We start from the raw sequence: 27,354 nt of genomic DNA, 5'->3' as shown, positions 1-27,354 counted from the left end.
TTAGAGAATTTACTAAATCTGTGGTAAAATGCGGTCTAGAGATTATAGGAGGGCCAGAGGAAAGAAAAGGAGAAGGAAGAACAGTACTGAGCCAGATAGATAACAGCTTCCATGCTGCAACTTTTATGAGAGAGTGTGCCCAGAAATTAAAGATAACAAACAAATGTGGGAATGAAGTACAGAGTAAACTGTGACAGCATCCAGTAATGCAGTGTGCTCTTCTCCAAAGAATTTTATACCCCTTTAGAAGCTTAGAAAGTTCAGCTTCTACATGCTTTGCTGGGTATTTTTCTGATTTCCCTTAGATAGACTTAACAACTTACAAAAGGACTATGACAAAACCCCCTTAAATCTATATACACATGCAGTAAGTTAGGCCTCATTCTTCTAACATCTTTACAATTGCTTACTTGAAATTCCAGAAGTGCAAGTGAAGCATACTCAAATGCTAGGTCTCCTCTGTCAAAGAGGAAGAGTGTCCAAAAGCTAAGATTCAAATTAATTCAGAGATAACTGATAAAAATTTGGAAACAGGGTCAAAAAATGTCCAGAAGGAAGGGACCCAGGACAAAATCCAAGTAACAACATTGCTCTGAAAACAAACAAACAAACAAAATCGGAAAACATTACAAAGAAATTTGAGTAAATAAATAGCTGAAATACGCCAAACCTCACTAAAAGCCTTCTTTTTTTCCGAACAGGTAAGTAGCCATTTTAACTACTGCCAGGGGAGTGATGAAAAGGTCTTGGTGGCATGCACACTGAAATGTATTTTTCTGTGGTTCTAAAGAAAGAGGAAAGGATGCCACTAAGAAGGACTCATTCAAGGGAATTTGCCAGCTAAGTATTACTGACACATGAAAAGCAAAGTATGAAGAATGTCTGTAACTAGAATCAGCCAACATTGCTAGAGCTAGATACTCCACTGTGCTTTGGTGACAACGAAGAGCAAACGAACATTGGAAGCTGGCTGAAAAATGGTGTGCAGGCATCATCCACCTCCAGAGTGCACAGAAGTCTCTCAGCAGAATGGAAGGTTAATTCCTAAGCAGGAAACTGGGTGAAACAGCAAAAGCTTTCACTTGCATGGGGTCTTTCAGATAAAATAAGTAAATTCTGCAAAGGGATTTACTAGGAATTATTATTTCAACAACATGAAGGATTGAAGGATTTTTTCTCCCATATTTAGCTAATATTATCCAAGGTTAGTCTACAAAAAGCAGTAATGTCACTGAAGATAACCACTATATAGAAAGGAGAAATAAAGCAACCACTAGTTAGGTTTTTTTAAAGCATAGAGTACAAGACATACATATACTCGAAAAGCAATATACCGGTGCAAACAAGTGCTGGACTTCCTAGTGCAAGTATGTGCTTTAAAACTATTAATAATCTATTTTAATAGTTTTAAAGCACATACTGTGTGCTTTTAATCTGTTTGTTTGCAAAATCTATTTGGTTTTACTCTGAGTGAGCAAGAAGCAGTTAAAAAACACGCACTTGTCTCTACATGTAATAAACAACAAATGGGAACCGGTCACAGTAAAGTACAAATTACTTCTGTTACTAGGTGTCCACCTACCACAAAATACATCCACTTGGAAAAGTGTGTCACGTGGTAGCAGAGGACAATACAAACAATGTTCTCTAAAGCAAAACCTCCACTCAGACAAACAAGGGAGAACATGCCACAGGGCAGTAGAAAGTTTCCCAGTGTTACATTTTAAAAGGAAAAATAAATTTTTTCCTCAAAATATTTTATGGCTCTAAATTGAAATTTGATAGCTCCTGTTCAAACAAGAACGCAAATATTCGTTTTCATAGAAAGTAATTATTAGTTCACAGATGAAAAAAGCAGCTTTATAATGTGAGCCACAGTCTCACAGTTGGTAGTAATACACTTCATTTACCTTGCAGAAACAGCCCTCAAACGGGAGGTTAACAAGTGGGTTTCAGCAGGAACACAAACGACAGTGAAATTCCAATTACTAAATCTTTTATTTATTCAACTAAACAAATAGATAAATGTCTGTGATTGATTTTCTCTTTTTAAATGCAGGTGTACTGATGCCAGAATTACCGAGGAATGTTCATGGGGAGGAGAGAGGGCAAGTCACCTTGCCCAGAACATGTTCCACATTTACTTCTCTAGAAATGTACCCTTCTGCATTACAATCTACCACTTTACAAGACATCAGCCATTAGATGTAATGTTTGTTTGCAAAAGGCTTAGAAGGAGAACAGTCAAGTCATACCTGGCCACCTCTGAGACATCTCAGCGATCCAGTAGTTAAAACTAATATATTACACACCGTGATCTTGATCCTACTTAAACTGACAAGAGTTACTGCTAAAATTAGTAAGTGTTTGATCATTTAACATACAAATATTGCTATTTTATGGTCTGCAATAAACCATTTTGATAAATTAATCTTGTATTTTTTACATCAGCTTATTGTAACAGTCATAACTGTTCCCAAAGAGTTCTTAAGAACCATTAAGCAAGTAAGAAGAATGCTTCTTAGCCCTTTTTTCAAAGGAAAAAAGGCCAAAAATAAGCCTTTTGAATACTAAGAATTGAGTCACACCACTCCACACTGCCCTATGATCTATTCACAGCTGCAAAAGCAATGGAAAACAGTAAATCAGCAATTATTCCTAATTCAACAAAAAATAAATCCTTTTTACAACATGAAATACATTTTCCGTATTTTCAAGTAAGATTGCTTACACAGGATGAATTTTACACTGTACATGGTTTTTGATGCTGAAACATATTCATACAGAGAAAAACACTGCCACAGCCAATACACTTAAATACCTGTACATTATTTACATTTTCAGCTATTTTACACAGCTCCAAACCCTCAGTGCCATTTAGCTATACACATTTCCAACTGGACTATAAAACGCTTACAGTTTTTTAACATAGGAATGTCAACATAAATGCTGCTTTCAGTTCTTTATCAGTTCAATGGACTCGGGTGTTAACTTTGTTCCATGCCAGCCATCAGTGACAAAGCTAAAGATTCCACTGTGAACCAAACCATAAAAAAGTAGTTAATATTTGCATTGCAGCAGCCTGAAAATACTTGCTGCAATATTCAATTCTGTAGTTTAAAAGGAAGATCCCAGTTTATTTTCTAAATTGTAACACTTCAGGATTTAAGACGGTAAAGCATTTTATGAATCTCTGACATTTTAGACAATATTTCACCACTTTGATCATCGGTTATCCATTAGTTATTTCCAGCAGTAAAAACTGGTAAGAAATCAGCTCCTTTGTTTGAAATACTAACTGCTGAACACGCACACCCACAAAGAATAAACATTGTGGGGGGTTAAATGAAGTAAGCCGTTATCACAGATGGTTCTTGCACACAAGCTCTTGCAGACTGCGTAGCAGTGATGTCAGATAATATTTAGAATCACAGAACTATTTCGGTTGGAAAAGACCTTTAAGATCTTCAAGTCCATTACCATTAACCTAGCACTGCCAAGTCCACCACCAAACCATGTCTCCAAGCACCATGTCTACATGTGGTGTATAAACCTGTTAGAACATGCATCTACATCCCAGCTAACACAGTTCAGCAGTTGCCCCCCAGCCCAAACTGGCAGTGATTGGCTATTTAAGCTACTATCAGGCTGCAAGGAGATGCACAGACATATCATCTTCTACTGTTTCTGCTACCAAGGAAGTAACTTCCAACAGACGGGCAGAGCCAAGAGCTTGGTACAGTTGCAGCTGAGGCACCATAATACTAAAATTTTATCTGTTCAAGACAGATCACAACTAGCTGTCACCCAACAACAAACAGAATGCTCTCCCATGCCCTACAGAACTTAGTTTAATTCATTTGATTAGAAAACTACTTGTCACTAGCTTGGCTACATCAGCATCCCCTCATTAAGAGAACTGGTAAACTGAAGATAGCTGTCATTAAAAAGCATGGCACAAATACTCCAAGAAAAGAATGAAGTTAACTTGTTGAGAAGTAAGGCTTCATGTCCTTTGGAATACCTCACACAGTGAGATTCTTTAAGATGTACTGACAAACATTAAATCCAGATTAAAACATAAATACATTCCTAGTAAAGCTTGTGTCACACTAAGTGCAGGTATGTGAAAAGCCTCATGTACTTACAGTGAGGAAAAGAGCCTCGACAGACAGCTTTGTTGAGAACAGTTACAAGAAACATGTGACAGTTTTTAAAATCAGATTCCATCTTCTCTATGGATTCCATCCTACAAAACAGTTTAACAGAGGAATGCTTAACAGACTAGCCTGTTATCTTCCAACTATGTTATCTTCCAACTGTGTTATCTTCAAACTATGACCAAAGCTCCACAGTAAATGACAAGAGTACTCTTTGCATAGCATTCTGAGCGCTATCACAATGGCTCATTAATTTCCTCATCATCTTAGAGAAGCAGTGACAAGGAGGAACTGTGTGGTGCTACCTGACAACTGTTATTCCCACCTAGCTTGTATTTCAAGATATCAATTCCTGGTCACTATTGCTTTAGAGCTCCTTGGGGTAAACCTACACTGCCAAATAAAACACGGACACCCACACTGCTTTACTATCAACTCCTGAATTCCACTTTGGACTGTGCCAGCTAGCACTCATCAGAGAGGGGAGAAGACATAGTTCACAGGAAGTCATTGCTTTTTTCCCCCCTCTACCAAAAGGATATGGATGACACTGTATCAGCTATGACCTTTTCCTGCCACATCCAAGAGTACACAACCACACGTCCCAAGTTTCTATCTATCAACAGCCTTCGCAAATTATTTCTGACACTTTGAATCAGAAAAGCACTCCAAAAATAGCAACTTCCTAATGCCATAAGAGCAGGATCCAAGCTCTAGGTAGTATTTATGCCAAAGAGAATTAGTCCTGAAAAATATGAATATGAGCCAGTCCACACCAGCTGGCCTCAGGGCCATAGATCAACTCCTGAGTATTAAACATAGCCTTGGAGAGTTGCCCACTATCATTCATTTTTCAAGTAGCAAGTTACAGAAGCTAAAGTATAAACTATAAACTGGGAGAGAAGTGCCTGGAGAGCAACCCTGCAGAAAGGGATCTGGGGGTGCTGGTCAGCAGCAGGCTCCATAGGAGTCAGCAGTGTGTGCCCTGGCAGCCCAGAGGGCAAAGTATGCACTCGAGTGCATCAAGCAGAGCATCACCAGCTGGTCAAAAGAGGTGATTGTCCTGCTGTATTCAGTGTTGGTGCAGCCTCACCTTGAGCACTGTGTGCAGTTCTGGGCCCAACAACTGAAGAAGGCACTCAAATGCGTTCAGATAAGGGCAACAAAGTTGGTGAAAGGGCTGGAAGGAACGTCTTATGACAAGCAGCTAAGGACTTTGGGCTCATCTAGTTTGGAGGAAAGAAGGCTGAGGGGCCACCTCATTGCTCTCTGCAGCTTCCTGAGGAGGGGACATGGAGAGGGAGGTGCTGAGCAATTTTCCATGGGATCCAGTAATAAGATGTGTGGGAATGGCTCAAAGCTACACCAGGGGAGGTTCAGACTTGGCATTTCTTTACAAAGAGGGTGGTCAAACACGGAAACAGGCTTCCTAAAGAGGTGGTCAACGCTCAAGCCAATTAATGACTGTCATCATCTAGCTGCCTATAATTTTAAATCGCCATCAAGGAACATGATCATAAAAACAAACCTGTCAACTCCTCATTTTACCATTATCAACAAATATGAAGGAAAAGAAAATCCTTTGTTTCTATGATCTACAATCTTTTCAAACACAAGTTATATATTGGCCACCTTTTTAAATAGAAAATATTGAATATACACAAGTGCATAAAACTTGTTAAGTTCTATCTAAAATAAATTGTGCTTCTGCTAAGAAATAGCCTTTGGTAGATGCTGTTAAACACTAAGCAATGTCCTTTTATGTCACACACACAAAAAATATATTGAAATTCTGAGCTGTGAAATTCTGATCACGCAGAATTTTAGTTATGTATACTTACTTCCAAGCCCCCAGACCAGCCTGCCAACGGTCTGCAAACATCAGTACCAAATTTAACACTTTCATTATAGCTTCTTTCACAAAGCTCACCTAAAATAACAATTAAAACAAAAGGAATAGTAGTCAGAAATTCATTGCTAAGTATAATAATTTTCATTATTAAGTTGCAATGCAAAGGTATCCCGTGCTATTTAACCTCATCTGTAAAAACAAATCTCCTAAATGCAATGTGATTTCTCCAAATTTAAGATGTGTTCTACATTTGTTCTCTAATTCATTTCATTGCTGACTACTTTGATGAGGACTATGCACAGACAGTATGTAGGATAAAAGTTACAATGCTATCCATGTACCTCCATTTCCTGCCACACCAGTATGTATAATCCTCATTACATTACCAAGCCTCAGTTTGTTCACATCCTCCCATCTCTTAGAAACAAATGAGTTGTGTAAAATCCAATACAAAGAATTTAATTTTGTCTTCTCTCCTTGATAGAATTGAGCTGAAACTTGCAAGGGACACGTGATCTCAGTGTTAACTCTGGAAAAGCTACAGTTTCCTCAAGAGTAGCTATGTATTTCTTAGTATGTATGAACTGCAAAACAAGTAGCATAGTTAGTGCTAAACTCTTTTCTTGTCCTGCTAAACTCAGTGTATTAAATATGCCAATTATTTTACCCACCTTTTCTCTCAGTAGGCAGCGATCATGGATTGTAGATAGATATCTGTAATGTATCTTTATCAATTGATCTAAATCTTTGGCTTCTTCCACCTGATGCTGAAACTCCAAGCCTGTACTGTGAAGAATCTTAAAAAGAAGGCCACAGTTGTTAAATCCATGTCGCACACAAGTGCTTATGATTGTCTTCCAGCAGAGCCTAAAATTGCCCGATTCATCCACTCTTCCCTCTCAAATTTTAGACTCACTCCCCAAATTACCATCAGTAGCAACTTAACATCAATAGCAAAATATTTGAGCTCTTCTCATAATTACACAATGATATTCCTCATATAAATAGGAATACTACCATTGTACAAGGGCAGACAGATTATCCCCAGAGGAGCTGATTTGGAGTGCCTTAAAGGCAAAAAAAGGCAACTGTAGAGCAGATATGAATCTACAGGTATTGCCTTTATATTCGAGAAGTCACGTACACACTTTTGGGTTTGTGTGCTAGAGATTTTTGAGAAGGATCCATTTAACTAAAATGTCTGTAGTAACACTTTCATAAGCATAATAGCTCTTAAGAGAGTAACAGCTTCTGTTTTTACATGACTATGCTTCAGTCATCTAGCACTGGGAGAAACAGTCAAAAAGAACTACTAATATCCAAGGATCAATCATGTGCATGTAGACCTTCTGAAGCATTTTTAGAAATATTGATTTAAAACTGCCAAGTTAAAACTAAAACATGCTTAGCCTAAAATAATTTTGCAGAAAGGACATTAGACTAAGATTTTGCTTTTTATTTTTTTTTTTTTTATGTTTTAATAGAAAATTAATACTTCATCTCAAATTACAAGTCCTTAATATAAATGAAATTGTGCTATAAGACAAACCCTAGTCATGATGTAGTTGTGCAGGCTGTTAACAAAATGCATGAGTTTCACTCTTAAGAGGAACATGCGATGTATTTGTTGCTTTATACTTTCTGGTTGTGGTGGAAATAGAGGAAGTGCTCCTTGTTCTAATGAAGTTCCTTCCTTAATCTGTGGATTTTCTGCAGCACAGACTAGTTCTAAAAAGAAAAGGCAAGAGTGTTATAGTGAAGTACTTACGAAGACAAACTGTAGCTAAAATGTTACTTAAAACCAAATTATTTTATTTCTTATTATTCTGCACAACTGATGTAAGATTTTTCTTGCAATTCAGATGTGTTATTATAATATAGCAACAATACGCTGAATAGTGTGACAGCTTACGTACAACACAATTTGATAAATACTGGAACAGGAAATGCTATTTAAGAACTATTATGTGAAAGGATTAAAAAAAAATCTACATCAAAATAAATGTGTACGCTATCTCTGCAAAGGGGAAAAGACACAAAGGGCACAAAGCCATACCCCTAAAGTTTACACAATAGAAAACTATATAACTGCAGGAAGATAATTACTTAACTGATGTACAAAATATAGATGAACCCATTGACTTCCTAATTTATTTTTCTAGGACATGAAGTGTCTATTCATTTTATATGGGACAGGAAGAGTATAAACATTACCCTGGTGAAAGAGACAAAGAGATCTCTTTCTACAAGCTCCAAGTATCTAAGTTGAAGCATAGTGGCTGTATTCCCAACTGTCTAGCTTACTCTTTCAATCTCAAATACAGTATTTGCTTCATCTTGTTTTCTTGTTGGCAAGGTATTACTCATAAAAATTTGGACTACACATAAAGCAAAACATTAGGGTGTGGTGGCCATACCTTCTTTCAACAGCAAGGTCTGAAGAAAGAAGTAACAAGTTTCCAATGTAACTAACTAGACCTGAATGACAGACAAAGGGAATGCATGAATAGTGTTGACCCTGAGGCTGAAGTGAAAAACATGCCCTGCTTAATATATATAATTTTCAATTTTCAAAGCTAATAGAGATTGGTATTTTATAAAATGAATCAAAATTCTAACTAGTTTATACTACTTACTGCAGAAAGCAACAGACTATTAATATTCTTAGACCACAGAACAAGTCTTTAGAGTATCTTTCATTGAAGAAGTTTCTTACCATCAAATCGTAGAACATCTAGACTGTATTTCGCCCATTTTATTTGCAGTAAGAGCAGAAAAACTTGATTGTAAATTTTTTGGCACTCTAAGCTTATAACTATATCCACAGGCCAAGGAACCTAGGAGGAGGAGAGGACAATCAAGACAGAAAAGTAAGTCACTTTAATGCAACATTTCAAATCTATTCTAGAATAAGAACTACAGCAATATTAGCTCATTACCTTGTAACTCAATGTCAAACCATCTAAGGTGTGGACAGGGAGTTTCTTCTTTGCTGTATCAACACTTTCAAATGATATAGACAACCTATGCAAAGAAACGTGATTTAATTGGTGATAATCTGTTTTAAAATACCTGTTCGTTTCATTGGTTTTTAATTTCTTATTCTAAATACCAACTGTCTGATTTAATCTGGGGGACTTGGGTAGAAGAGATTACAATAGCTCAGAACTTCATTAAAACAGGGATTCTTTTAATGAGTACACGGTAATTCATATTATGCTATGCAAGTTAAGCACATTAGTATAGGTAAGTGTGAAAGAAACATAACTAAACTATATTTTGCAAATTTACCTTGCACTGTCCTCTGGATAGCGCTGCCCAACTGCTTCTTGAAGTTGAACATTTAAGAAAGCAACATTCTGCCAAGTTTCCTTTTCTCTAATTTTGTCAAAAATAGATGTATAGAAGTCATACATGGTATCTCCAGCTTCAAGTAAGAAAAAGTTCCTCATTGCCTGCAAATATTCCACAAGCCTAAAGAGGAACAAGCATGTACCATTTCCTCAGACTTAATCACACAAGTGAAATCAAAACACAACTGTTACAGAAACAAAAATCTTAAAAACTCTTCACTACAAGAACTCAGTACTGAACATAAACTTAGTGAAGTCCACAGGAAATCCTCTGCTTATCCCTCAGATAGCTTTCACATGCATTCACATAACACAAAATAACCAAGCCATTTTCTCCTGTAAGCTTGAACAGCTGCACTAACTTCAATGGAAGCGCTCATGGCATTCAGCTGTCTTACAGGCTATGCAATTCTCAGGAACAGCTTAGAGTTTGGAAATCCTGTCCTTCTCCCTTCTCCTAAACAGAACTCAGAAGAGATGCAATTTCAAGGAGAGTTCTGTCTAAGAAACTTCAGTATGGAGCTCCAGAAAACCATGATATGGATTTTTCTTTTCTGATAAAGTAGGAAGAACAGTACTGCTACCACTCCTCTAGGAACTATGACTATAAATACATTAACTATTTCAGACAGATTCCTAAAATTTCTCTTCTTTCTCTTTATCACAAAGTTTCAAGTGATAACACTACTAAAAGTACTGTTTGAAACAATTCTGCCATTGAACATTCACTGAAGCAAATGTTAGCTTTGCTGTTGATTTAAGCCAGACCATGTTTTCACCCAGGATTCTATCACGTTAGATCCACCTTTCCTCCTTAATGATTTTATTGTTGGTTATCAAACTGGAGTAGAAACACAACATAAAATTGTTGCTTTTAGCGTATGGCATACCACTGCTAATTCAAAAAAAAAAAAAAAAAAGTTAAGGAAAACGAAATCTACTTTCTTACCTATAATCCTTTTTTAAAGTTTGCATTAGATTACCACAGCACTCAAAGTATTGCTTGCCTATGTGCGGATAAAGGCAAGACCTCAGTGTCAGTTCAAAAGTCTGGCAGGTCACAGATTCTGAGGATCTATCTACACAAACATCTCCACCAGTAAACTTCTCATGAAAGTCACTCTGTTCCAAATATAATCTTCAAAATAAAATAAATTACTACAGGAAAAAGGTTCATAATTCATACAATAAATAAGCAAAAAATAATATTACATTATGGGAAGAGAGTATCTGCAGTTTACACTTGGCAAGCTTAATTATTTTGTCACAGAAATAATCAAATTATATATTATAATAATTAGTAAAAAGCTACTTGTTGTCTGAATACACTGTAAGAGGAAGTCCAGCTCATAGCAGCTCTAGCCTTGATAGACTGGATGAGTCAGACATTGACCTAATCTATCAATTTTGCCAAATGGGATAGTCCCAAAGAACAAGAGAAGTAATAGTCTTATCTACTATTAACTATGATTTTGTTAAAACAAACTCCTCCTAGGAATGAAATGAAAACATGTAAATCATCAACTAGTATGCAGGAAAACATAAACAGCTATTCTATTATTTGTAAATACAAAGTAAGTAAGATTTTCAGAATTCGTCTCTCCTGCTAATTTCCAAAACATTAAGAATCTCTATAGGGCTCCCTCATTATGACACATGAATTTTTATGCAATTAATATGAATTTTGGAAGGCTTTTAAAGTTCAATTATTTAAGCACGGCACAACTGAAGCTGCATGTGTCAAAGAATATCCTTGGTGCTAATCAAAGACATCACGTACAAATTCCAAGCAAACATATGTAAAAGTTTAGATTTTACAACACTATTAAAACACTTCCTTGCTAAAAGCCTGTTATGATAAAGACTACTCCCATTTTCTACCCTAACAGGTGTGAGCAGCACATTCTTCACTGATTTTAATTGGTATTCTCCAACTAAGCACAAGGGTAGTATTTATTTAGCTTCTATCACCGACTGTTGGTGCTCCTCTTTATTCTGTGCTTGCCTGTTTGCAGCAGCAATAAAAATTTAGTCTACCAAATGTCACGAGGCAGAACACTGCTCTCAACAACACAGCGGGAAGATCATTCATTTACCTGGCAAAATTAATAGCCAGCAGTGGATCATGGACATCATCCAGTTCCAAGTGTCTTTCTGCTATAGACTGCATCTTTATCAGGCTCTGCTTTGTGGCCTGCTGTTCTGTAATAATATCTGGAACAGACTCTTCCCCGTGCCGCAGGCGAGACTGCACCGATTCCAAGAACAGTGTATACAAACTCTTTCGTTCAGCATCTAAATTGGGCAACATGTTCCAATGTAAGATTTTGTTCTAAGAGAAAACATTACCTGAACTAAAAGAACTACTAGAACTACTTTATAGTCCAACATTCACTTGCTAGCTTTTAACATCCTAAGTTTAGACCATTATTCAGAAAAAAACTCAAATACATATTTACATTAGTATTGCTAAAACAGGAGGACTAGTCCAATGCCTAAGGTCAGGCAGATGTTCAAACGAGTTGCTGAATGGGTGTCTGAAATATGAAATATTTCTGAGACTGTTGAAGAACTTCCTCCTTCAGGTGAACAGCAGTTCATTCTTAGCACCTGAAACAACCCTTCAGAATTCAGTAGAACAGATTATACTCTCACAGCAAAAGGGGAAATAAACCCGGAGAGTCTCCAAAATAATTTAACTATCTCTGCCTTCTAAACACCAAGAAATGTCACAACAAAAAAAAATGTATTTTGTTTCCCTAAAAAAACAACAACCCAAAAAACCACAACCCAGTATTGGTTACACTGTTGTACTGTTTTACAATCAAGATAAACACCCCAAATATCCGAATATCTTTCAGCCAATTATTAAGCTCTTTAAAAAAAAAAAAAAAAAGTTCCACATCCCATCTCAGAACTATTCAACCACTTAGTAATTAAAACCAACTATTTATTAAAACAAAACAGCTTTAGTATTAGAACATAGAGGCTATTTTCTTTTGTCTCATAAAATCCCCCAAGTTTTGCAACTACATGAAAGGAAGCTTAAGAAAAATGTAAAGCAATAAAAAGCAAAGGGAACACTCAATCTTTATTCACTTTGCTCTTTTCACATGTTTGCACTGGAAGGGTATATGTTTTCAATCAGATCTGAAGTTACCAATCATGATGCTGATGTTCAACATGAAGCACTGTATTATTCTAAAACCATGAAAACACTAACACAAAAAATACACCCATACTGTTAGATATCCTCAGGCATGACAGTCCACAAACTGACACCTCACCTCTTGATGCGGCCTGCTGCGGAGAGCCATCTTTGCATCGAAGATTCTTCAACAGCTGCATGGATTTTCCAGCCATGATGATTTGCTTTAGCACAGGTTTCAGAAAAGAGACCATAGTGTGTTGCCTGCTTGAAGGGGCCTGATCACTGCCAGAACTGGCACTGGCATTATCGCTCATCTTCTCCTCATTCTCCGTCTTCTCTGACACACTATATAACGTGTAGGTAGCATACCAAAAATCTCTGTGATTAACTGGAACGTTTTTGTTTCTGTGAAGAAATAAAAAGCTGATGAAGATTTCCCTTTTCAAAAGATGAAACTTCTTACTAGAAGATGCTTATCTTCTTCAGTCTATGCTTTGCCTTTCTCTCAGAATACCCATGAAGCACTTTCAAAATGATATAAAGTAAGCTCATATAGATCACAAACTATGTAGACACCTCTAGAAAGGATGATAGCTTTAGCAGGGTAAAGAATCAGCTCACAGGAGATTAAAAAAATTGTATAACCAAATAAACCCCCAAAACAAGGTAAAATGGAGTAATTATAATGAAGTTTGATGAGGAAGTTAACTACTCACAGTGGTATACATCCTTAGTAACAAAATTATTAGTGATTGACTTGCAGATTTATTTAAATCTACAATGAAGCAAACACTACTGGGAAAGCTGAAAAATTCTAGAGCAGGTGAAACTCCACTTGTAGTTCACTTTGATTTTTTTTTTGTGTTGTTTACACCAGATACACTGCTTGGTCTTTGAAGTCAGATGGTAAACAATCTAAACTAGGTAATTAAAATGAAGCACAAATATAGATGAATTTGAAAGCACTCCTGTTGGTAGCACTGAAAACAACTACAAAACCACAGAAAGAAAAGACATAAAAAGGATGTTAAAGATCTCAACTACTAAGGATTTATTACAACAGGAGCTGTTCTCTTACTTCATGCTCACCTGCCATAACAGACAGAGGTTCAGTTAAGTTTGGCAGATAGGGGAAAATGGATTTGCAACTATGAGCCAAAACTCTAATTTCTAAACTCACTTTCTACTTCAAGCTGCCAAAAGAGGGACCAGCAAAACGTAGCATTCATACAGATAATGTTCATGACATATGCAACGAGTATTTTAATTCTAAATAACATTTGATTTATAATAACTACAGATTAGTATTTTTTGCAAATGTCTTGGCTTTGAAAAGAGTTAATTGCTTTTAGAAAAGTCAACACACTCAGACTACTGATTATTTATTATAAATGGAAAAAAAATCAAACAACTGATTTCTATTGCAGGACAGTACCTGGTAGGGGTCCAAATCTAATGCAATTTCCCTAATGGGAAATCTGAGACAAGTTATACAAAGTATGACTAAGAAATTAATTCTACTTAAGTAAAACAGTGTTAAAACCTACTTTTATTGTCACCTTTTACTTCCCAGGTTCTATTTTGTAATCATACTTGCCCAGAATTATGTGTGTCCAGTACCAGCATCCCTACCTCTGAATGATAAATTCCTTTGCAGGATCAAACAAATTACCATGGACTATCCACTCATCCACTGTCTGTAAGTATGGCCTCACAGTTTCAACCCAGAGAGAGAACAGAAGGGATACCTGAATTTAAAGGAAAAAAAAAAAAAGGACAGGAGGGGAAAAATGGCTGAAATTTTTATACTAAGTGTTAGAAGCAATATGGCAAAGCCCAGTCTCTTAATTGTGCAATTGTAGCTTTTAAGATATACATGACTCCACTTAACAATTTTTAAATATAAAATATTAAACTAAAAATAACAGCTTTAGTAGTTTTAATGTAAGCCTGCATTGTGCTTGCTTCCCCTTGTTACTTTTCTCATCAGTTAGACCCACACAGCAGTTTTCATTTTTTTCACTTTAACATCTCTTGAACAGTAAGAGACAGTCATAAAACATTCTGTGGTTTTATAACATAGAAAACAGGAAGACAAAAGGACATAATGACATCAACTATATTTTCAGCAGCGTAATTGACAAGTTCCTGTAAAAACCCAAACCCCTACATTTCAGCGTTAACTGAATTATGCAGCTGTAGAAATAGCATGAGGGAAAGCTGGTCCAAAACTCCCTCTTTCGCAACAGTTTCTCAGCCTCTGCCCACAGTTCCGCCCATCAGTCCTAAAAGCACACTGCTGCCGATCTCATCATAAAGCAAATTTTGTCCAGATTGAGTGACCTCATGTGAGAAAACAGTAATGTATTATGGCTATCAAATATGTCCTCAGTCCTCGGTAGCTGAAGGCTAGTGTACTCCATGACCATACAGAAACTCAAGTTATTGAATTCTCTAGTGTGTGGTTCTACTGAGGAAGGAATGATCTTCCCTACCGTTTGTTCGGATGCTTCTCCAACACTGTCATATTCAAGAATAGCTTTGTAGAGAGTATTAAGCAGATGAGATGCTCGTACAACATTTCTAGTGTCAGGTGGCACTTCTGCTACTCCTGTGCTGAAAACCTTGTGAAGTACTTTCAGCTGTGCCAGTCGGGGAGACAATTTATCTATTACTATTGAAAGTGTGACAGTTTTATCTGGAAAAAAATAAACCAAAGATGTATAAAAGTAACACCCATTGCAAAATAATTTTTTTCAGTGTTATTAATGAGGTTTTAAAACATAGCATGGCATCTTTCACAGTTTCAAAATGTATCTGCATAATGATTTTCATGTTTCCCTCGTGTAAAAATTTCCTGTGTGCCCCCCTCTAGGAAAAATTCCCTTGCACTCTACCTTTGTTGATTATGCATTTTTCAATTTCAGTAAGTTCTTCTTTAAAGCTAATGAAATATTTATACAAGGCCCACATAAAAGCTTGGTAGGTTCTGAACGGGGCTTCGGTAGTTTTCTTTGGAGTTGAAACTGTTCCATGCATTATGCTTTCTGGGCTGTGTCCCATCACTTCATCAATAAACTTCTGTAGTCTAAACACAACTTGACCATATGCTGCTATCTGCTCCAATACAGATCTCAGGCAATTCTAGAAAAGAAAAAAACCCAACCTTTGTAGAACCATCTAATGAAAATTTGTGTTTTACAAAGCCTAAAAGTGAAACAATGAGATATTTTTATGAATTAAAATATAATAAAATCCTGCCATCTCTATTGCTTCATCATACTCTCAGATACAGGAACAGCCCATCCAGTTTTATTAAGTCAGATGCTCTTAATTTAGCTGAAACACAATTGTGGGAATGTGATTTTTCTGCAGGCAGTTTTATTTTTCCACAGGCAGTTTAATTTCCTATTCCCCCACAAATTACATCTTCCTAATGCCAGATATATTCAGCAGAGATTCAGAAACAACTTACATGGGTTAAATGCGTTACAATAATATCATTCCGCACAGCCACTTTTCCGTCATTCAGCTGAAATATAAAAAGCTTTTTCACTCCTGAAAGTAGCCTTGAAAAGAAACAATAAAATAAAGAATTAGCTTTCCTTGCCTAAAAGTTTATTTTCTTCAAATAACAGGGGACCACAGATCAACTACAATGCTATTGGTACTGTAAGTTGTTGGTAGAACAAGAACAATAAAGCACTGGCATGAAGTAAGTATCTCCTAAAGTTCCTTTCCAGTTCAGATAATTTCCAGCTATAGGATGTCTCAAATGTACTTTCTAAAATTGGACACTGTATGAAAAACCCATAGAGGCAGGGTAAGAACACATTGGTTCCCCTTAACAGTTAGACTTGAAGAATCGATGCATACAAGTAATAGTAAGCTACTTTGTTCTTTGAGAATATGAATGGTTAACACACACAAGCAGCATCTTTATTGTCAGCAATGGTGCAAGCTAAAAGCTCAGCAATAATTCTTTCAGACACAACCTCAAAGATAAATCTCATTCCCTTGAGAAAAACACTACAAGCTAAAATACAAGCTTTGGGATGTTGCTCTTACCAAAGAGTTTCCCGTATAACCTGAGTTTCAGTGACTAGTGTTCTCTCTTCCGGCACATATAAAGGATTACTGGTGTACAAGTGGTGGTCCCTTAGAAAAAAGGAAATGAAAACAACTTAATGGCTGGAGCAACAGCTGAATCACCTCCAAGTAAGAATGAAGCAATAATCCTAAGACTCAGTTTAGTTCTCATTATATTTGAGTAGATTCAATGCTCATGGTGGAATTTTAAGTACATAAACAAAAGCAGAGTTTATTTTCGCATTGTTAAGCAGAATACTATGGAAAACATTCAAATATCATTTAGTCACAGACAGCAAGACAAGCAATTGACTAGCAAATACCAGAAGTACTGAATATGTTTTGTTTGGGTTTGGTGGGTTTCGGTTTTGTTTGTTTAGGTGTTTTTAAATTCTTGATCCTTGATTATTTTATTATTTCTCATTTATTTTCTTTCCAAAACCACAGAAGATCACAATGATAAAGTGCTTTATGTTCCTTCCCCACACAAAATGCGCGTTTAAGACTAACTTTGTAAGGGAGGCAAGAAAAACAAAAATTTAAACTTTAGAGAACTCCTCACTTCTAGGACCACTTACAACCCACCTATATTAGCCCTCAGAGATCTTTGTAAGGGTCAACCCAAGCAAAATTCAACAGTAAAATTTGCTGCTTTGAAAAGGAAAACCCTCTCTCTTATGTGACAAACTTCATAAAAACTGAATAAAAGAATCTGTCGAAAGAAAAACCAGCTCGCTTGTTCATCTCATTAATTCACATCCTTTTAATTCTGTTTTTAACTATACCTGTAATAACTATATTATCTTTATGCTTCCCCAGTAATGACATTTAATAAAGTTATAATTTAATATTATATACCAGTAAGGAATATGTAAGCAATACTTTTTTCTTACCAGACCGCAGCTAGGTTGGAATGCAAGTGCAAACTATGTGAAAAGCGAGGAGCTCTTCCTGTCCAGTACTGAGGAACAACATGCTGCTCCAGCCAGCTGCGGGCATCAGGTTCACCGACTGTGAAAACACCTGACGGTCACTGAGGTATTTTTATTTATTCAGGAAATGCTTATAAACGCTTACGAAACACAGGAAAATGTTATTAATAAGCCTATCTGCTCAGCTGCAGAATGGCAGATCTTTTCAGATAAGTTACAATTTACAACTATTAAACTGTTCAGTACATTACCTAAAAATGTTTATTTCTTAAATGTGATTATCAAGAAAACTTTACCTAATCCCAGTTAGCTAGTTACTGCTTATGTAACATACAAATATTATGCAGTCATCTTATATAAGGCATCCCGTATCCTACAACATTCTGTGCAAAAATACTCCCCGAAGTTAATACTCCTTGAAGCTATTGAAGAGTAAGCCACTAGTGCTTTAATTACATAGTTTTATTTTTCAAAAACACTTCATACTCAGAACTATTGAGTCAACTATATGAGTCAACTATTTCTGCTGTCAACCAAATTCTGTTTCAGCATTCTGATACTTAATACTAAAAATTGACATGCCATCCATAGAACTACGTGATACATTTATTGTAGAAATTTTCATTTCTATATTGGAATACCCATGTATCTATCCACTGAAATAAGCAGAGTCTTCTCCATTAGCAACAACAGAAATCAGATCAAACCTTCCATATTGCTTCTTTACTGTTAAAAATAATAATTGAAAAAAAAGCAGTAGTGAATAGTAAGGTGCACCTTAACACTACAATTATAGGCCTAAACCACAATACTAAAGAATAATAAAGCTGCATTACTTGCTAAATTTGAGTATGTATGACTAGAAAAGAAGAATTATAGCTTATTCTAACCTTTCCAGGAAACATTAGGTACTGTTTTCTTATTTGGGTCATGGTCTTCTAAAGGTGTCCTGTCTACTTGAATACCGGAGTCCTCCCTGCTCAAAGGCTGAGTGTCTTCCTCCTCTTCACTTTCTCCAGACAAATCCTATTGAGTGCAACAAAACCCAGTACACTTCAGTACAACATAGCAGTCAGGTCTATATTCACTTCCTATTCAAGCCAAACATAAACTATTCTCTTCTTTCTTCCACTATAAAGTAAATTCAGGACAGTAAGACTAACATAACTGTCTACCAGAGACAGATTTAAGTTATACATAACATTAATAATTGGACAAATGAGACAACTGGAGAAGATCACAGAACTACAGCAAGTTCTGATTAGGAGCAGGCAGGGTCAGCAGAAGAAGTCAGTTTAGTTGCAGGACTAAGTCAAAACATGGTGAGAAACGAAGTATTTGCATTACTGCTACTCTGCTTGAGTCTGCGTGTATTTCGTGGTGTTAAGTAAGACACAACATACTAGGGAATCCTAGGAGAACTGGCATGCAGAGCATACAAACTAGGACAACTCAACCAGGTCTCTAACATAGTTCAAACCATTTATACAGCTTGGGTTTTTTATCTTAAGAAATTACTTACTGGTGTATCTATGCCTGGGCCAAAGTATATTTCTTCTCCTTCCATCAGATACTTTCCCCAATCGAATTCTTCTTCCTTTTCTAAGAGAAGTATGAATATAAAAATAGTAGGTATCACATCACTCTGACTTTATTTTCCTCTAAAAATATTTCCAAAGTTAAAATTACGTTGTTACTCTAAATCTAAAACAAAAGGCATTCCCTTCCTCTTAAGGATACACCACTGTTCCTTAACAACGTTACACACTTTGAACATGACATGGAAATTGTGACATACCATGTATATTCCTTATTCATTAATTCTCAATTTTGTTGCTTATACACTCAAAATATGCAACACAGCATACGATAAGCACATTTATCTGTATTATGTTACACTACGCTGTGCTTCCATCCTGGAAAAACATGCAAGAATGCAACATATCACTTATTGTGACTAGTCCCATTTAGCTCAGTGAAAACATTCTATATGTATAGTTTACATATGCACAAGGATCCTGGACTGTAAACAACATAAAGCAAGAACTGTCTTACTCTCCAAAAAAGACACCATATATTCATGATGTGATGTATAATACTTTTAAAATAACAATCACACTTACAATATATTATATCTAAAACATGAAGCTTACTCAACTGTAATTAGTGCTGTTTGAGATAACCTCTTCATATTCACATTCCTGGAATGGGCTGAAAGTGCATTCAAAACACCGCCGAGGGAATGTGCAGAGATCATTCAAAAAGGAATCTTAAGATGCAAGATTTTCTTTAGGTTAGTCTGAAATATTCTTCTTTCAGTCTATGATACAACACTATAAACAAATGGGGGATGGCATCCACTCAAACTTAAGCACAAGCCTCATTTTTAGGCACTGAGTGCAACAGTCCTGCTTTCGAAAGCAGGCAGATGGGATCTCCCTCTGGAAACCTTCAAAGGTATCTCATTTTCCTTGAGTACACCGGGAACATAGGAATTTACATCACCAAAGCTGTTTCAACAGACCTCCTATCGAGGTGCAAGACAGAGACTGAGGATAGAACCCCGCTGTCTGTCTTTGAGCATGTAAGCACTGCTGAACAGGTGGAGAATGCTAAGAAGTGGTAGCGGTGCATGTCAAAAAGAATTCCCAAGGTACACTGGTGGCTGGAAAACTTAATAAAGTGATGCAACATAAATGGGGTAGGAAAGATGTGCAGGCTATTTTAAATGAGTAGATCATAAAAAGACAATCAATAAAGCACCTTGACGTAAAGGAGATAATAAAATGGAGAGGAAAAAATGTCCTCCTTATCAGATTGCATTAATGGATTGTATGTTTCACTAGCAATATAAAAATCTTGTAAACTTACCCACTTCTTTGACTTTTGGTTTTTCGACATAGGTGGTGTTGGATGGAGAATCAGACAAACATAACAGAAGAGACAGTATGGAATAGTGTGTATCTGTCTTTAAAACACATTAAAAAAAAAAAAGTCAGTGGTCTAAAAGCTGTAGGTTAGGAACAAACTCAGCCTATCATCTGCAGAAATGCTCCCCATTTGTTCCCATTTCCCAGTCCTGAATTACAGAACTAACAGCTGCAAGATGATACTGAAAGCCACCTTTTCTCTTTTGCTTACTACATAGGCAATCAATATACTTCAAAGTAGCCACAGGATAAGCTGCCTCTTACTGAGTTGATGGTCAGAGAATATGGAAAAGAGATAACAGGAACCCTGAGGTAATGTGAAAGTCCAAAATCACCAGAGGACCAGGGATAAGACAGCTACATCAGCATGGATGAGGTGGAAGGACACAGGTAATGAGCCTGCAGGAAACCAAGTCTTTGGTTCCTTTATTCGTATGGCTGAGTATTTCAAACAGAGGCTAGAAGGGAGTTGGCTAAACACTTCAATAAAATCACTACATTTTAGTATCATGCTCACATTATCCTCCATCATCTGAAAATCTACGCAAAGCACTAAGAGTGAAACTTTAACTCCAATATTGCACTAATGTGGTTGTGAAACAGAGGCCTTCAATCAGGTTGGAATACTGTGCCAACACTGGTATACTGCAGAGATCTGTGTTACGTTCTCTTCCTTAATAACTGCTTATAGCACAACCATTTCTTACTAAAGAAAGGCTTTTCTCTGGCCTGATTCTAATTTTCCAAAGTTCTTCAGCAGACCATTCCATATCTAGGCACACAGAGACTCTGCTACCTAGATCCTATATATTTGGACACATATATAGACACTTACAAAGCTGTTTTGCAATGCAATACACTTGGACTTTAAAGAAAAAATAACTGAAATATCTCATAAAGTAGCATCATACTCATCTAGTATATATAGAGTATAATATGTTCCTACTAAACATTACTGACTCGACAAGAGTTTATCAAAGAGTAGGTCATTGACAGAATCACATGCATGAGCTGGTATTTCATTTACCAATCATAAAACCAATAAATGCTCAGTATTCCCAGTACCATGTCAGTGCTAAAAACTAAAAGCAGTTTAATTGCCCAAATATGAGGTATTATCTACCCCCAGCTGCGTTTTCGAAAAGGGGAAAAAAAAAGGCAACATGAAAGCATTAGTGCTTGCTTGGGCTTTTGGTTTTGTTTGTTTGGTTTTAATTGTATTCGATTCTCAAATCAAGCACAACTAAAGGTACTTTTTCAAACATCTACAGTGTACAGTGTATTAACTGAAGATGTGTGTGAGCTATTGAGGGTTCTGTGGTTTTTCCATACAAATTAGAGGGAACTTAAACCAGTTCAAAGAAAGGTAAATGTCAGTTCAATGAGAAGTAAAATCAAACTACAACTCAGAACACATAGCCTTTCGAAAGAATATCGCTACACAGAGCACCACCAAGCTTAAATTCCCCAATAGCAGGAACTTTCAGTTTTCAAAGATCAAACTCATTATTAAACTACTGCACTGGAAAGTGTCTGAGTGAGACAACTTTTCCTATATCCATCCAGTCCATACCCTAAATCGATTTGATACAAAATGTATCAAATGTGAAACATATACATAGTCTCAATGAAGAAGATATGGGGCAGGAGCACTCCATATGGAAATACTAAAATCAAAACATACAGATGTTTGAGTTAAGAACTGCTCAGTTTGCTGTTGTTTTACAACAGATGGGGATGCAGATTCATCCAGATTTGAGCTACAACATTTGTACAAAGTTGACCACAAAACATCCACTCTACAATGAGAAGACATCCTTTAAGTCATGAAACTGCATGTACTGAAACCCTGACAAGACAATGGACACTTTCTAAAATAAATGGGGAAACTAAAGAATACAACCCTGAAAATCCATAGCCTGACCAGCAACTGCAGAAGTCTTTAAGTCACTTAAAGTAATCTGAAATTTCCAACACAATAAGAGAACTGAAATCCCCATCATCACCATGAACACAAAAGTTCTGGAAAAAAAGAACGAGGAAATTGCAACACACGTACCTTTGTTTCTTCAATACTTGGGAGTGGCAAGTTCAGAAATTTTTCTGTTAGTCTTTTCCAGCTTGCAGCTTTTCCAAGGTCAGAATGAACTATCAATTTTTCATGTATTCTAATAACAAAAATAGTATCAAAAAAGCTTCAAAAAAGTTAACTAATGCATTATTAATGCACAAACAAAAAACTTACCCTTCTATCGTCCTCTCTACTTTGTGACTGTTCACATCAAGAAAACGGTGAAATCTGTGTAAGAAATTTGTATTAGAATGTTTAAAAAGGAAGCTTAAATAAGGAAGAAAATAAAGCTGATTTACATTTATGAGGACAGCATTATTAGTTTAATAATGCATACTTAATTAAGCAACAGCATTAAGCATCAACAAAATTTATCTCAGTGTCTCTTAGCCCAAGAAGGATCAACTACAACTGACCTTAAAGATGGAAAAATGGAATGCAAGTTACATTTAAGCAGCACTTTAAGCTAAACGGAAAATTACTACTATATCAGCAAACTAAGCAATTAAAGTACACTGTCAGTCAAGTCAAGTGGAACAAGGAGATCAAGAACCATGTTGTCAAAGGTGTCTGTGTCAAATGCATTAAAATTATCTGGGATTTGCATCACAAGCACAGGCAAAACAAACACCCACATGGGAAGGCCTCTAAAACCAAATGAAGCTCCTTTATAAATAGTAAAAGAGAGCTCAAATAAAGCTTTATAAAAATAAAGATATACCACCAAAGGTCGCAGGTAGAAGGGACAAAATAAGAACTCAAGAGAGGTTAGATGGACTTCTCAGAATAAATTAGAATATAAGTATTCTTATAAGAATATTAGAATAAGGTTCTTCAGTTATATATATAGAAAAAAAAAAACAGAAACAGAACATGACAGCAGTGAGCACAAGGTCAAAATACTCTATTTGTAGGCCCTCAAAGCCATCCTAATATTCTGCCTCAGCTTCCAGCAAAAAGTATACAGAATACAGGGGTACAACTCTCCTGACCACAAACAGAAATGAAAACTACCAGGTCTGAATCAGAGCCAAAAGTTATGCTAAATAGACTGAATTTGGAAAGACAATTAAAATAACCTCAATGTCAAAGTAATGAACCTGAAAATGAAACTGTAAGGCAGGTAGCAAGGATTTTAAACAAATATCATTGGAGGATGAAGATACGCCCATATTAAAGAAAAAGTTACGTTGTCAACTATAGACCCACTAGTCTGATTTAAGCTGTGTGTAAGGCTTTGGAATAAAAGCACGATTAAATGTAATATTAAGTAGGTAGCTAACATTTAGTTTAAGATAATACAGCTTATCTCATTCATTATAGCACATCAGCTTACACAGAAATCTGTAGTTCAAAGAGAAAATGACAGTAAGTACAAGAACTGGAAAATTAGTAACAACACCCTGGGAAGACAACAATAAAAAAACAAAGCAAGAATGTGCACTGAAACAAAATTAAGCTGAAGGAAAGCTATTACTGAAATTCCTTTAGTCTATTACTTAAAGCTTTAATTAATGGCCCTAGTGCACGTGTGCACACACACACACAAAAGTATCCATTTCTTTAGGCAAGTTGGGAACATTATGAATAAGAGGACTAGTGTGCTGCATGTAAAGAAACAGATGAATCTGAGAACTACAGCACAGAAACACCATGAAATATAAGAATACAAACCACAGATTTCACAAACTTGAAACTAAAGAGACTCTCTGCTAAAACCTAAGGTCTTCCAGTTTGGAAATATTAGTCAAGTCTCAGGCTGATCATTCAGGAACATCTCTTAGACAAAAATTCTGGCATAAAACCCTTCCTCGTCCCAACTTTCCCTATCAAAACTGTTTGTTGCCAACTCTGTATCACCCTCTCTTTTTTCCTACCCTGTTTTTTTTTTTTAAACAAACAAACACCACACACAAAAAGTCTCCAATCTAAAAGAGCACATACCTAGACAAGCAACTGGGACACTGAAATAAAGGGCGATATGTCACAACAGACAGGGCTCATTTACCTGGCACAAGAAACCCTGCTACCATTACCAGTCTGCAGACCCAGAATAACAACTGCTACGAGCACCTATTTTGATGGAGCTACAAAACCAGTAAATGCAATTCTATAATGCATTTAACAAAATATTTCTGATAAAGAACACACAGAGACAGCAGTTACAAACATCATATTCCTACATTCCCAATGGACACAACTAGCCTACTCAAAATTCAGCAGTGTCAAACTTGTCAAAACACCTACAAGTCAAACCCAGCTCTCTCACACCTCAGACTCACCTTTGCCGTTGACCAATGACTATTTGGTTAAAATAGTCTTACTTGAGCCTATTAGTAGTTAGGATTCACAGGCTGACCTGATGCAATGCAGTTAGGCTATTGCTAACTCCCCAAAATGGATTTAAACAGCATTAAAAAAATGTAGGTAGCATTGATTTTATGCAGATTAGGTAATTGCTGCATAAAGATAAGCAAATACACGACTCCAAAGAGGTAGCAGTTAGGGATAATATGAGAAACTGGAAATAACTCACGTAAAAATTGGCAGTAGCCACTGAAACAGTAACTATGATAACTCAAAAAGCAGTGTGTAAAACTTTAGTAAGGACATTTTAGATGACAATGTAATAGAATTAAAGGAATACAGATAATTTATATTACAGATCAATAAAGACCATGTTTATGACCATGTTATTTGAGAAGCTCAGATAACATCAAAAACATTATCTTCTCTGGATTGACAATCTTTCTTATAAGCAGCATAATATTCTTGGCCAAAAGCTTTATATCTATTTCATAGAACCATAAAATGGTTTGGGTTGGAAGGGACCTTAAAGATCATCTAGTTCCAACCCCCCTGCCATGGGCAGGGACACCTTCCACTAGACCAGGTTGCTCCAAGCCCCGTCCAACCTGGCCTTGAACACTGCCAGGGATGGGGCAGCCACAGCTTCTCTGGGCACCCTGTGCCAGTGCCTCAGCACCCTCACAGGGAAGAACTTCCTAATGTCGCTTTCAGTATAAAACCATTCCCCCTTGTCCTGTCACTACATACCCTTGCACATGCCCTGCTAGAAGGTCTCCCCAGACCCTTCTCTTCTCCAAGCTTAACAAGCCCAACTCTCTCAGCCTGTCTTCATATGAGAGGTGCTCCAGTCCTGTATGTGGCCCTCCTCTCTCCAACATATCCATGTCCTTCTTATGTTGCGGGCCCCAGAGCTAAACACGGCATTTGGTAGAGTCCTCTTTATCTGCTCTTCATAAACTGATTATTTCTTTACTTCCCTCCGACAAACAACATTTTGGATGGCTAGATGAAGATGCTGAAAGGTACTTTCTTATGGATCAGGTGAAAAGCCCTAAAAGACTGAGATTTAAACAGAGTAACAGACAATGGTCCTCTGACAGGGACTCGCAAATTGCCCCCGCTCTCACCCCAGACACCGTGCCCGGCGGGTACGGCAGCCCACGGCCCTGTGCCACACCTCAGCAGACACAGGGCCCCCCTTCTTTCCAGGCGACAGCGCTGCCCGGTCACACCGCACCGCAGTGCCCCGGCACCGAGGAGGGGGCCCTGCCCGGCGTCGGAGGCCGAGCCCGCCGGGGGCTCTTTCCGTCAGCAGCGCCGGTGTGCCCCGCCCAGCGCAGCGAAAGGGTCCGCTCGCTCGCCCCGGTAGTAATGGGCACGGCGAAGCCGCCGCAGCCGCGGAGCTTCGTGCCGGGTCGGGGACGGCGGGCGCTGACCTGAAGTTGGACCAAGCGAAATTGAGCGCCGCCTGGAACCGATCGCTGCCCAGCTCCTCCTCAGGCAGGCCAGTCACGCTGCGCACCAGCGCTCGGACGGCGCGGTCCTGCTCCTGCTCGAAGCGGCTGCGGTGGCCGGGCGAGGCGAGCGGCGCCGCCATGGCCGCAGCAGCGGGGCGGGGGGGGCAGCACCTCCGGGGGGCGCCACCGAGCCTCCCACAGCGCCGCCACCGCAGCGCGCGGGACCGCCCTTCCCGCGAGGCCTCCCTGGGAATTATCGCGAGAGTTTCCCTCCAACGGGATTCCGGGAGGGCGCGTGCGCGTGCGCCGGGCGGGAGGGAGGCGGTCGGGCGGGGGGGTGGCGGGTGGAGGGGGCGGTGTTGTGTTGCCCGTGGTGGCTCTGTCCTTCCGACCCCACGGGAATGTCGCTTGTCAACGGGAAGCGCCGCCATAAAGGCGTGATCACCCGGGATAAGTGAATTAGCGACCAACAGACACGCAGATAAGGGCCCGGGGCTGGCTGTGGCTGCATTGCAGAGTTGGTTTGAGGAAAGCAAAATGCAATAGCTGTGTTGATAGGAGTATCGGAGGTCGGCTTTTTGGGGTAGGACTCTCGATCGCTCAGGGTTTCCCAAGGGCTCTGTGCTTCATGCCACACCAGCTACTCTGTGACCCATTTCAGTCGTATTTAGAGCAGTACTTATCTAGAGACTGCCGTGCACCGGCAGGCCCGGCTCTCACCCTGCCCTACTGAGGCAGCTGGATGTCCTCCTCCCTGGCTGAACTCTGATTTTGCACGGCAGGATAAATCGCTGTTACTGGATATTTGTTCCAGTGAGTCCAGAGAAGGCCACAAAGATGATGAGAGGGCTGGAGCACCTCTGCTATGAAGAAAGACTGAGAGAGCTGGGCTTGTTAAGCCTGTAGAAGAGAAGGCTCCAGGGAGACCTTGGAGCAGCTTCCATTACCTAAAGGGGGCCTACAAGAAATCTAGAGAGAGACTTTTTACAGGGACATGTAGTGACAGGACAAGAGGGAATGGCTTTAAACTGACAGAGGGGAGATTTAGA

The 27,354-nt window shown here is 38.0% G+C and overlaps 2 protein-coding genes across 7 annotated transcripts in view; both read right to left on the bottom strand.

Moving 5' to 3' along the window:
* The window catches only part of CYFIP1 (cytoplasmic FMR1 interacting protein 1), an 82,246-nt gene extending 81,752 nt beyond the window's left edge, over nt 1-494 (bottom strand). The window contains exon 1 of one of the 2 annotated variants that reach the window (XM_030477505.1): nt 411-494. In XM_030477505.1, coding sequence (XP_030333365.1) covers nt 411-439 — 29 coding nt within the window. In that variant the 5' untranslated portion in view covers nt 440-494. The remainder of the gene's footprint in view (nt 1-410) is intronic. The other variant, XM_030477504.1, reaches the window with a different exon arrangement.
* On the bottom strand, nt 473-26,559 carry TUBGCP5 (tubulin gamma complex associated protein 5). 5 transcript variants are annotated; one of them, XM_030477509.1, is made up of 24 exons: nt 26,285-26,559; nt 22,713-22,766; nt 22,527-22,635; nt 20,409-20,505; nt 19,696-19,806; nt 19,060-19,139; nt 18,428-18,563; nt 17,499-17,616; nt 16,585-16,674; nt 15,992-16,085; nt 15,414-15,660; nt 15,012-15,214; nt 14,149-14,264; nt 12,653-12,921; nt 11,462-11,660; nt 10,315-10,503; nt 9,304-9,486; nt 8,952-9,036; nt 8,729-8,849; nt 7,562-7,740; nt 6,684-6,809; nt 6,002-6,090; nt 4,149-4,249; nt 473-590 (listed from the first exon to the last, which is right to left on the bottom strand). In XM_030477509.1, the coding sequence occupies exons 1-24, from the start codon at nt 26,443-26,445 to the stop codon at nt 499-501; spliced, it is 3,249 nt and encodes a 1,082-aa protein (XP_030333369.1). In that variant the 5' UTR covers nt 26,446-26,559; the 3' UTR covers nt 473-498. The 5 variants fall into 5 exon arrangements, with proteins under 5 accessions (XP_030333369.1, XP_030333371.1, XP_030333368.1 ...); XM_030477508.1 differs by lacking the exon at nt 473-590 and adding an exon at nt 1,980-3,034 and having other exon boundaries at nt 25,976-26,550; XM_030477510.1 differs by lacking the exon at nt 473-590 and adding an exon at nt 1,986-3,034.
* Nucleotides 26,560-27,354: the final 795 nt, after the last annotated feature.

The sequence above is a fragment of the Strigops habroptila genome, chromosome 2 (genome assembly GCF_004027225.2).
Source record: "Strigops habroptila isolate Jane chromosome 2, bStrHab1.2.pri, whole genome shotgun sequence".
In the NCBI taxonomy this organism is placed as follows: domain Eukaryota; kingdom Metazoa; phylum Chordata; class Aves; order Psittaciformes; family Psittacidae; genus Strigops; species Strigops habroptila.
The sequence above is the reverse complement of the archived record's forward strand: the minus strand, read 5'-3'. Positions and strand labels throughout refer to the sequence as shown.

Bases quoted from the DNA above. Each gene is read 5' to 3' on its own strand.
- TUBGCP5 (XM_030477508.1), bottom strand. From the start codon at position 26,445: ATGGCGGCGCCGCTCGCCTCGCCCGGCCACCGCAGCCGCTTCGAGCAG. The intron at 18,564-19,059 runs GTAAGTAATTTC...TGCACTCAATAG, and splicing joins GCCCAGGCATAGATACACCA to GATTTGTCTGGAGAAAGTGA. The intron at 7,741-8,728 runs GTAAGAAACTTC...TTTTCTTTTTAG, and splicing joins AGATGTTCTACGATTTGATG to AACTAGTCTGTGCTGCAGAA.